This window comes from Varroa destructor, unplaced genomic scaffold (assembly GCF_002443255.2).
Source record: "Varroa destructor unplaced genomic scaffold, Vdes_3.0 BEIS01000004.1, whole genome shotgun sequence".
Lineage (NCBI taxonomy): Eukaryota > Metazoa > Arthropoda > Arachnida > Mesostigmata > Varroidae > Varroa > Varroa destructor.
In genome coordinates this window covers 27,299,047-27,311,418 of record NW_019211457.1, presented here as the reverse complement: position 1 = coordinate 27,311,418, position 12,372 = coordinate 27,299,047, and the positions used below count along the sequence as shown (strand labels likewise).

The 12,372-nt window shown below is 39.2% G+C and overlaps 1 protein-coding gene across 6 annotated transcripts in view; it reads right to left on the bottom strand.

Annotated features, from left to right (window-relative positions):
• Positions 1-12,372, bottom strand: part of LOC111248976 (kinesin-like protein Klp10A) — a 37,302-nt gene that overhangs the window by 17,503 nt on the left and 7,427 nt on the right. For 4 of the 6 annotated variants that reach the window (XM_086987069.1, XM_086987068.1, XM_086987071.1 and 1 more), the window contains 4 exons: positions 7,977-8,252; positions 7,003-7,277; positions 6,232-6,395; positions 2,747-3,010 (listed from right to left, as the gene is read on the bottom strand). In XM_086987069.1, the coding sequence (XP_086843195.1) occupies positions 2,747-3,010; positions 6,232-6,395; positions 7,003-7,277; positions 7,977-8,252 (979 nt within the window). The remainder of the gene's footprint in view (positions 1-2,746; positions 3,011-6,231; positions 6,396-7,002; positions 7,278-7,976; positions 8,253-12,372) is intronic. The other 2 variants (XM_086987072.1, XM_086987073.1) reach the window with 1 other exon arrangement.

The window sequence follows — 12,372 nt, the reverse complement described above, 5'->3', positions numbered from 1 at the left end:
TAATTTTTTTTTTATTTTATTTTAAAATTTAAATACGCAAGCCCAAAATGTCACATCTCACAATACGTCAGTATACGGGACTACACAGTCCTAAAACATAAAGTTGTCTCATTTATTTTTTTCCCTTTTGTATTTCGTATTATTATTTTTCTCTTGGGTTTTCTTTTCGTCTTTCATTCTTCCTTTTATAAACCCAGAAAATCCTGTCTGGATCGTCAGTTTTCAGGAATCATCGGGCGCTTCAGGCGTGCTCGCCCCCTTGTCGTGTCTGTCTGCGATAGGCATTAAAGGAGTATTGTTCCACTACGACGCAGCCTTGAAAGACCCGAGGTCGGACACGACATTCACGTCACGTAGATGATGCTGCGGTAAAGCAGCATGTTGGTTTCACATTTCCCTGGCTTGCACTGCTGACTCAGATGACTCCCAGTTCTTAACATTCACCATACCTGGTACCTTTACGGTACGCAGGAACAATATATAATGTTATATCACGGTAACATGTTACACAACACAATGTAATCCGCTCTCGTGTTTTGATCAGGCTGCTATGCCTACCTGATATCAGGCCGAGGTGCCATTCAAGCCTCCAAGGCTCATCTCCTGTGGCGGATGAATGGTGGAAAAACGAATGAATCAAGTTAACAGGAAAAGGAGAAACTGGAAGCCACCATCGGTGCGACAGCTCTTGCTACGACTAAAGGACACCGTCGATACATGAATACATTATTAGCGTATGAACATGTAGCTACGAAGTATAAATACAAATGATTACGCCCCATTCAAGGCACAGATGGTCTATATGATTTTATAAGGTAGATGAAGGCGGTGGAGGAACAAATCATTCTGCACGCGATGAGTTCGATGCTGTTATGGTTAACACGTGTATGAATCAATCGGGACACAAGTTTTTATGGTAAACCCAAAATGCGAAAGCAAATATCCAGTGAATAGTATCCAGAAAAAAAAAAAATAATGTAAATGCAGCTTAGGTTTAATAAGTTTCAACAGTAAACGAGCAATTTCCGTTCCTATCGTGAGCGTAAGCTCTATACATTTTGAGATAACTACAACAAGCTGAGGAACAATCGAAAAAAGCTCCTTTTGCAAATGGGTTTCGTCCTGTAATCACTAACAAGATAGTATATTTTATAATACTATGAAGCACGGCAATGTTTGCCTGCCAGAATTCCTACGCCCGAATCCGTTCAGAGCTCACATGAATAAAGGAAATAATATCGGTGTACGTTTAATAGCTACTTTGGCCATTTCTAATTCTAATCTACTTTTGTACTTGCAAGTCCTGCATTCTAAAGTAATCGGGATGGAAAACATCCGTCAGGTTGAAAAAAATAAGTTTACATGACAGCAAAGTGGGTAACGTATTTGCCTGCTAATTTTGGGGACCCGCTGTGTTCTACGTTCGAATCCGTGCATAGACAGACAGACAGACGTCGTTTCGTGCTGGGAGCCTGCCAGCCGTTTGTCTGATCGAATGTCTGATCGCGATACCAGACGTAAAGTTCGAAACATAGAGGTAGAAAAAATCAAAGCCATTAGAATACTTTACAAGCCAGACAATTCCGTAGAGGTCTATGGCGTAGCGCCATAGAAACAAGGAGTTCCCTCGCAAACCATCGAATGGTTGCATTTACAAGAATACATGTGTGACGTATGAGCGTGCAAAAGATACAAGTTGCACGTACGAGCCACGATGCAAGTCATAGTTGGACGTCTTAGCATTATTTATTACCGCAGTTTGGTACAAAACGAACTAGGAACACTTCACTCGCCGTGCTTATAGGGATATGATGTGACATATAACAAAGAGTGCCATGACGTTTCCGATTTCTAAATGTTTGCGATTTGTTGACCGGAGGAGCCACTGGTCACATACTTTTGGCAGTACACTAGCAAATGCAATTATCCTTGTTCTCTTTATTATGCCGGAATATAACGGGTAACTCAGTTCGTACATTGGCGCTGTAAACATAACGTGTAAAATTTGCCCCATGGAACAGACACAGGTGTTGAAAATAGGTCCAATAAACCTGCACCGCATTCGCTTGACACGAAACACAGTATGTACGTTTGTATATATTTCTCTATAGCCAAATGCACTCTATTGCGTTTTCTACGCGACATGAAATATCTTTGATAGGGGCTAGTTTTTACACAAAATTGACTTTCTCCAACGTGAACATATGCTGGTCTATCTAAACCCATACTATCGAAGACGATTATGTCGGTTTCGTTTAAATAAATGGGCAAGACTAGACCAGACTCACTTCACAAATTTCGTTCACTATCGGACATTTGTCACATATCTTCACTCTCGTTAAAGTCCTGTACCTCTACGGTGCTCTTCCGTTTAGATCCGCCCAGACGCGATTCCATCGATGTTTTTGTTATTGACATTCATAATAAACCAATAAAGTAACGAACATCTTACGAACAAACGATCCGGTCGAGCCACGAAGCTATTTTTCCTAATTTTTTCTCCATGTTATGACTAATGGAACATGAGTTTCATATAGTAGCCTTCAATTCCAGTAGACACCAAGGTAGAGTTCTGCATTGGCATTGTAGCAAACTGAAACTGCGATGAAAACCACTATATAGAATAACATCCGAGCTAGCCAACTGGCAATCAAGCTGAGTTAGCGCGAATCACTCAGAGACCTATTGAAATAGCTATCTATTAAAGTAAATAAATAAATGTCTGTTAAAGTATCACAAAACGAACCTATACACGGTGAAGTTGTCACAGTCTTCGTTAAAGGCAAAATGAAATCGAAATTTAATATTATCAATGGAGCGGCTTAGGTCGACCTTGACTTTTGGTTCATGCACGATTACGGTGTCTACTTGGACGGTTACCACGTCGACAACGCGCATGGCAATTTCTTGGTTACTCAAAGGTCGTTTCCGGACCACAACGCAGATCGCTACTTCCGACGCGTCGTAGTTTCCTCCAGAGAGATGAGGTGGCAGAGTGGCCTTGTACGCCCTATGAGCAAATTCGGGTGGGCAAGCCCAGAACACAAATATAGAGCAACATGAACAAGTAATGTACTAGACAGTTATTGAACGGCAAAAAAATATTTGTCCGTAAGAGTGTACGTTGATATGTGTCAAGCTTACGTGCTTGCACGACTAGATCCATATGCTACGGCATCGAACTAAGATAGCTTCATATAGATAGCATGTAAGTAGCGACTATAAACAGAGAAATGATAATAACCGGCATGTAAAAATGGCGAGAATATTCAACTTTAAAATCATCAACGATTGATTTATTTACAATTTAATCATTTTGTACAACATTTAATAGTTTTTGTTAATTTCGGCATAGCGCTTGTAAAACTTTATTATTAAAAATTCTCACTCAAAAAGCTTTGAATGTATCATAAAACACACAATTTCCCATCTGTTTTCTGCGAATTTATTTTTTCTATTGCACTTTTCTGTCTTCTGGAGCTGAAACTTGTAAAACGGAAAAAATTGTATTATCCTCTTCAATGTCTTCCACTTCCGGATAAAGTTAAGGTTGATATCAAATCTATTTCCAACTAATTATTAAATGGGTTAAGTATCTCGGTAAAAACTAATAAATGCCCACGAGGCAGATATGTTAAACTGTTGACTATACGATTCAGTGATGCGACGATTTGGAATGAACGTTGGGTTCTACACAGATATACACAAAAAACTTACTTCAACAACAGATTGCCAGCAGTGTAGAACAGGTCGATAGCATTTGCCCTCTAGGTCCGTAAGTTGTGGTGCATATAGCTAAGAGTGTAAAAAGGGAAATAGTCAACTAATCCATAGAAAAAAGTCAAGTAAATACATTGGATGCGTGCTCGATGTAGGCTAGTGTGTGCCTCTGTGATGTATCATCGTGTTTATTTATTTCAAAAACCGATTCAAGCTTTGCGTCCATTAAGCATTGTCATATGAGAAAAAAATTGCAGATGGTATTTATCTAGCAAATCTGTTTCAATCTATGAGGCATAGACTCAGATCATCGTATTACGAAGTCCTCCATCTAGCAAGGGTTTTGCCCAATTGTACATAATATCTTGTGTTTAAGGATATAATAGTCACCCTAAAACCTAAGTTTAACCAATATGTTACCTATTCCGATCTGTTTAGGCTTCTTGCTGTTAACTTACTGACTACCGTCGTGTGACGTTTGTCAATGTAAGCAAGATCGTCTTCTGTCATTTGTCAACATGGGGCCCCGTCGATGGTTGAATAATATGATGGCGTTAAACTGCTCTATGATTAGCTGCAATAGGGTATTCGTATTATACGTCAGTCTAATTAATCTCAAGATCAGAGTTATAGTTAGACTCGGTATCCTGCATTTTCCAGAACAAGGGTATTGCAAGATGTTTCGATGTTAGAAGCTGTCTGCGATTGATTGATTGGAAATCAATTACCCCAAAGAAACCCAAAAGAAACAACAACAATCACATTTTGTTGCGTTACCGAGAGTTGGACACGACTTTTCCTATGTCGCTTCCTGCGCCTCTGACTGTACACTTCATGCAAAAGGACCACTGACCAACTGAATCGTACGTAGAAACACAAAATAACTTCCCCGAATGACGCGAACGTATTCGTCTAAATGTATTTATCGTTTCCGCAACAAACACCGCGTTATAGAGGCAGGGCAAACGTGGTAAATGTATGGCGTTGTTGGTACTAGCGCAATACAAAACAGTACTAGTGACGTAAGTTTTGGGCAGTAAGCGCTCTGGTGTACGTATGGATTCAGTAGATTCCGCGCGCCAGATAAGTCGCCAGATAAGTATATAACCTTGAGCAGGAAGCGCGCATAGACTAATCCCTGGCAGCAGTCAGGAATACCACACGCCTAACGCAGCACCCAAAGTGTTCGGCCAGATAGAAATTTATTTATGTGACTAAAAACGCTAATCACTTTAGCAGATCCACGGCGTCGATCCATCAGCGAACCAAGTGTTCGCGGCGTGACGCAAAAAGCCGTTTTTCTTATGTAGACGGTATTAGGAATCAGGCAGTAGCTTGCAAAATACGAAAAGTGGGCCAAAACTAATAAATAAAGAATGGATGAATGAACCAAAAAACGATACATACTTCTAATAAAAGCAATGCTGGTACGTCTCATATAGGCTAGGTGTTCTTCGAAATATTTCGGAAGATATTTCGGAGTGAGCATCTCGGTTGTTAATGGCCATATTCAGAACTTCCAATGAATATTGGCTTAGGCAAAATTTCTATAGAAACGTTAATATGGTTCCTATGGTTCTATAGAAACGTTAATATTAGTAAAACAGCTGCGTTAGTATTATGTCCTTATCTGCCCAGCATGTTTTCTTTCTTGTTGCAAAGAGCACCTCTGTATTTATAGTGAAACGAGAGTAACAGGCAGACGTTTGAATTCAATAAGAGGCTCAGATTCGTGAAGCCTAGAAGCAACGGTCTAAGCGGATGTTCAATACGTTGCACTAATATCTATTTGTGTTCGATTTTTTCTCGTTGGTCGTCATAATTATATTGTCAATAAAAAATTATCATTTTGAATAAAATATTCTTGCCCCGGTTGCAATACGGTATGTTTCACAACGGCCTGCACTACGTTCACTTAGAGGAATTTGAACTGTATTATAAGTGGACCGATACGGCTTCATTGCTAGAGAGGGATCTAGCACTGTCTCAAAGCGCAAACAGTCGGGACGCACGCCATTATAGACATTATAAAGTCGACTTTCTGAATGATAAATTACGTTTTCTTTCCCTTGTACTTCAGCAGCAACGTTTGGCCTTAGCCATAAGGTTGGCCTTCGTACTGTAATTCAAAAGGCCGAAAAGACACGGCGGAGATCTAGCAAGTACTAAAATACTTTCCCTTAATTCCAAATGCTGCTCTCTTCGGAAAGATGTTTCAAAGAAGATTTAGTCCAACTGTTTAGAGATAATAAAATCAAAGCGCCTGGTTCGAGACGATTTTAGCATAGTGTAAAAGTTTCGTAGCTTAACTTCTTTTTGAAGAGTTCTGCTAATGTAAAGAACTTGTATTTGTAAAAGGGCGTATCACATATTCAAGCAACTAAATATTTTAGGTAGTAATAGTGATGAAGTTGACTTAGAATCGGGCTTAGTATAGGCTGAAACTCAGTTTGTCAAAAAAACCCCGCTAAGCAAAGGTTAAGACCTTATATCAATATAATCGATACTTACTGAATCATGTCATAGAGTTGTTGATTAGCACCAAACTCTTCTTTGCTTTTCTGAGCTTGTAGAACTTCCATTTCTTCTTTCTGCCGATGTCGGCGCTCCGCACGGCGTTTATGAATACTCTCAATTTTACGTAGCGTCGAAGATACTTTCTCAAGCTCGTCTCTCTTAAAATGTCACGTATTTATGGTCAAAAACCATAGGCTATAGTTGAAACTTATCGAGCCTTGTTAATGCTCGCCATGCACAAAAACTGAACTAATGGGAGCCTATCCTAGGGAGAAGAATATTTAATGTTTCTATTACATTAACAGTATGAAAAACATCACTTAAGCCCCTCCCAGTTGACTTGGTCGATAGAAAAATAAAAAGAAAAGAGCCGTAGACGCAATTAGTCGTGCCTTCCGCCACCAAAATTTGCGTAATGCATTATATATCGATCAAGTATTCCACAGTGATAATTTATACAGAAATGAGGCAGGCATGACAAAGTTCTCCTTATAAGATGACAAAGGTAACTAAGCACCTATATAAATGTTTGTCTACACAAAAAGAAATAAAGGGTTTATAAAAGGAACGCTTTAATACTAAATACTAAACAATGAAATCAACATTAGATATAACTATTGAAACTTGAAGTCTTCGAACATCTTTGTTTACATCTACACTTAACTGGTCATCACATCGTAATAGTGAGATATAATGACAGGCATTGTCTGTTACCTTTTAGCAATCTTCTGTTAGTTCTCCTGCCGTTTTTGTGACTGGACTTACCTTAATCACTTCAGCCTCGAAGGGTTCGACCAGGAGCGGCTTCACTGATTCGTTTTGATCCGTCTGAAGTTGTTTAAGCCCGTCAGCTTCCTCATCGCACCCAGCTCCACCAGGTCGAACGTTGCTATACTTCTGACGTTGTCTGATCCCTCGAGGCGTTGCCTGTATCTGTGGGAAGTTTCTTTGAACGACGTTATTATTTAACTCGAGGCTGGGCAGAAGTATGCCACCTTCCGCTCCCGGCTGCATGGTTTGCCTCGATCCGACTGGCTCCGCTGGCAAGCGTAAATGCAAAAGGAGCAAACAATTGAAATCAATGAACATCACTAGATCGGTATCCGAAGCAATGGTAACGTTCAAAACACAAATGAGTAATAAACTTAATGAGTACGGCAGAGGCAGCAATTCTGTATAACAACAGTGATTTTTATAATGATGCTGTATATTAATGAGCATACGCCTGCTTACGGAAAACAAAGCACAGGCCTGCTCGAACGAATTTCTAACGTCCTCTATTTAGTCCTCTTATCTACGTATTTTTGCCGAGGTAAGAAATATTACACATTTTTCTAATATTTTTGTGTTGTTTATATAACAGTAGACATTGCGTTTTGTTATATATATATATATATATATATATATATATTACAGGCCTCACTAGACGAAGGAGGGGATTTGAATTTATATAAGAAAACAAAATAATAATAATAATTATTATTGAGTACTTTTAATACTATTTTTCCGTATACAATCAGAGTATGTGGTAAATATGTATAAGCTGGTATACTCGAAAAATAGGTAAATCTATTTTAGATTACCTCGGTTAGTTAAAATTAGTTTTTTATTACAACAGGCACAATCATAAATTGCAAAGATATGGCCATTTATGAGCCATCGATTTGACAACTATTTCCGTGAAAATAGGGAGGAAGCATTTAAAGTTAATATATGAAAAAAAAAGTGGGTGAACTTACCAATCGTGGGTACGTTGTCCAGCAATGACGAATAATCTAGAGCATTCGCGCTGGGTCGTATCGCCCTACGTAACTTTTTGTACTGAAAATTCAATCCGTTAGATTCATAAGGTGTACGAAAACTTTCGTCACCGAAATTCTCTCGTTGATTATCCGTTTCGTTTTTCGAATGCATGTAGAACTGGTTTGTTGATTTTGTCGCGTCAATTTCTGCAACGTCCGTCTCTGGCGAGTACTCTACGAAGTATGAAAACATGCCGTGGATCATGTATCGAGCTATCCGATCCGTAAAAAGGAAGAATGATCAACCGTCACTTAGTTAACCGCCGTTTTTGCTACAGCTAAACAGGGCCACGAAGAACACTCAGTGAAGCATCACTGTAGACAAGGCAAATATCCTTATGCCAATATATCGGAGCCTTCTTGTAGATATTTTTATGTTCGTCCTCATAGACGGACATGGATTCTAACCATGTGCAACTGTTCGAGAAGTGCGAAGGAAGTGAGTATGGCTGACCCGTCAGCAGGCCAATGAGCAAAGGGCTGTCTTACCAAGGGATCTACACAGCGCCCAAGTCACTGTTTCTGCAATTATTATTGTTATTATTGCCAACAACAACATATGTTACACTAAAACAGCAGGATTAGTCTTCCCGATCACGTCACGCCAACAGACCCAGCATCAAATTGACTTCCTCATGACCCTTTATAAGGGGCACGGCTAATGATAGGATTGTTAATGTAATTTATTTTATACTAAGGGGATACCTGGTCGCAAGTGTATTCTATGGGCTAAAGGGACCCATATCCAATCTAGGCACACACTGCAAGACATATTTTTCGTATATGACGCATTTATGAAGTATAAATACTATATCCGACTTGAAGTTGTAACCAATTTACTAATAGCAGACAGCGTATTGGAACCGAAACAGCAACATGCGACAAAACTCTCGACTATATAAATGATTTAGCGAACATGACTATACCAAGCGCATCGCGCGAAAATGTACTTGGGTTTAACACGCGGAGCTAATCGGAGCAGTCGTGGGCCTCTAGCGCACCAAGACCGCAGTGGCCCGCAGCTTTACTATATTAAACTTTTGCCGGGACGGCCCGAGAGCAAATGGCCTTGTACCATCTACTAACAGATCAGAAATAAGTGGTTGTGGCCCAACTAGTGCAGGTTTCTTGGTAAATAGTCAGGCGACGCGTATCTAAGATCGATATGTAGTGATTTCAATATTGTACGACCGATCGGTTCTGTACCTCAGTACATGTGTTGTATAGATACGTCTGTTCATGAAAATTAATGCATCCGCAAAGTTCAATTGTGGACCTTCTAGTTTGTTTGTGACCCACCGATCTAATACAAAATAAAAATAGCGTTCTTCTTTGTTTAGATAGAAAAGGCATTGTATACGCCAAAGTATAGATATTAACTATCGAGAATCAAACTTTTTTACGAAGTATTTTTTCATTATATATATATATATAGAGAGAGAGAGAGAGGGAGAGAGAGAGAGAGAGAGAGAGAGAGAGAGAGAGAGAGAGAGAGAGAGAGAGAGAGAGAGAGAGTAAATCTTCAAAATAGCAGGTTCATCTTTTCACCGTTATAGTCCCTAAGGTTAAGTCATAAGAAGTTGACTCGGTACCTGTAACAGAACTGTCCATAGCTATAATAATAAGGGGAGAAGCAAGTTTTCGACATTTGACTCTTTATCTGGCTTCCCTTTTACTAACTTTTCGACAGTTATTTTAAATAGGATGTTAAAGCCGAGCCCGTACTTGACTTATATTGTTAATTACTGCAGTAAGAATACGTAACTTGGCTGCTCATGAAATCGGATCTCATATAGTAGCCAGCTAATGATTCCGAGCATGTCCAATTTCGGCCTGTAACAAACTTATGGCAATTAGAATACACACCTTCACCTGCTTTACGCCGCGGTTAAAATTAACAAAGGAACAGATACATACGAAAATGCCGTTAATAAAAACATTTCTCGTGGCATTTTTTTTAGATCACATCGTAAAATCTAACACTCTCTTTAGGATCCCGTTTTACTTTAACAATGATCGTGCTAGTACTTTGAAATAAATGTATACTATAACAAGATTTGATAAATTCATTAGCGATCAATACCTTTTTTAAACCGAAAAAGGCCAAAAATATTGTAACAAAACGTTGCATCGTCGCGGTTTCCAAGCATCGACCAACCTGTGGATCGAAACTGACCACGTAATAGCATTCCTCTTACAGATTTTGGCCTTTTTCCTTCTGTAGAGAGTGAACTTTCATTCTCTTCATCGGAAGAACAAAATCTTTAGTTTGTTGTTCCCTTTTCATGCGTTCAACTTATTTTGTAAATGGTTGAAACGTTTTCGTATGTTCCTCTCTGGCAGTATCATCGTTGATGCTGGCTATGTGAAGAGCCACATTTACAGAATGCCTATGAGATGCTATGCAACTTATTCCACCGGATCCCAAGCGGCCAACCTTTACCCGTGTCCCATCGTACCCATGATTTACCCTATATACGATGTCATTTGAAATAACTAGCTGGTTGTTGTAGTGACGTTGATAGCAACAATCATCACTCCTCAAGAGAAGACAGGAGCTCAAACACCTTTGTAATGAGCAAGGAAGCACATTTTTAAGAATTTAGGCCTTTATGTAAAACGATAGAAACGTTATCCAATTGATTCATGGACTTCTTGTCGTTGCGCATCCGGTTATTGACTTTTAAGCTGTATAAGATATACATCGGTACCTACTTACAACAACTGGCTTCTGTCACTGGGTTATATGTAATCGATTTGATGGTGCAGAGCGTTTACCTTTATTCCCAATTATAGTAGTCAACAATTCCCGTCCACTTGATACGTTCGAAAGTTTGTGAATCAATGATGACATATGAAGATTACTATGATAACTCTACACACGTACGATGATAGCTCGCTGCTGAAGCACCCTACTAAGTAAAGGTCAAATTCGGTTGGGTACGACTTCATGCTAATACTAATCATGCAGCTGATGAATACCTTAAGACGACCGGTGTAGCGAGTGGCTGCATCACCTGTACTGAGGCTACAGGTGAGGAACGGCACCAATATGCTAACGGCCGTCGCGCGAATATGGCGTTATAAAGGGGAATTCTTTATATTGCCTATATACCGCGTCTAAGTCTGGCAAATACCGATAGATTTTTGGAAAACTTAGCTTATCTCAATCGAAGTATCTCTGTTCGGAACTGTTTAAAATAGGCACGTCAGAAAAACAACGATCTGATAGTAGCTATAGGCAGTGCTAGAGTAGACAGCTTTACTCAAGGGGGGTAAGCTTCAACCAATTGTATTTGTTTGGTCTTTGAACGAGTGACTAAACAGAAAATTACTTAGCTCAGTTACCATTTTACACACGTGCAGTGACGCGTGTGAGTGATCAATTTCCATCATTAGTAATCTGACGTGAACTCTACATAGTTGTATAACTTGCTGGGTCTATGGTAATCATTCTTCCTGCTAAGCTATAAAAACTCAAACAGAGGTCCAGCACAACTGTGGCAGTTTTCTTTTCTTTCCTTTCTTTTTCTTACCTATTTGTTTGCCTGTTTCCTGTCATTGCATTATTACTAAAAGGAATCCCTTACCGGTATTCAGTTGCGAGCCTGCAATAGGATTTTCCTACAATCGCTTCAAAACCTTAATCACTACTTCTTTGAACAAAAATTTCAAACGCTTCGCACAGCGACCTCACTAAACAATAGCAATGATGAAGCATCTTATAAATGGCTAACGCTTAAAGAAGGGTTACAATTTTTGCGAGACGCAGTATAATATCTGATCCTCACTGAGACGGCTTCAAAGGATTTAGTCCCAATAAAAAAGTATAAAGACGTCGCTGAAGACTTGTTCTAGAGCGTGTAAGGTGAATATCCTTAGATGCACATAAATAATATGACCCAAGAGATGTCTTCAGCATGTTGGCCACTTAACTTACGGCAACGGTTTTAGTGGTATCTTGGTACCATGAATGTCAAAAAATTCCCTGATATTAATGAATACAAATATCTATTCTGTTAAATATATTCAAGTGTAAAACGATTTTTAATATCAGCAGCGCACCACAATCTAATCGCTAGCGGCTTCAAAGGCGATTATTTTAAGTGTGGTGTGGTCAGTTTTGTAGATATAGTTAAAGTTACAAGACTAACTTATTACAGAGGACAACCTTTTAGCACTAATAATTAAGTTAGTATGCTGCCTCCTCGTACGACTGCAAAACTAACCCAGTGCAAAAACCCGGCTACCTATTGCACAGTGCTATGAATACGCGGTACGGAATTATGTTTCATTATATATTTTCTATAAGATAATATTTGTTGTCGTTCAT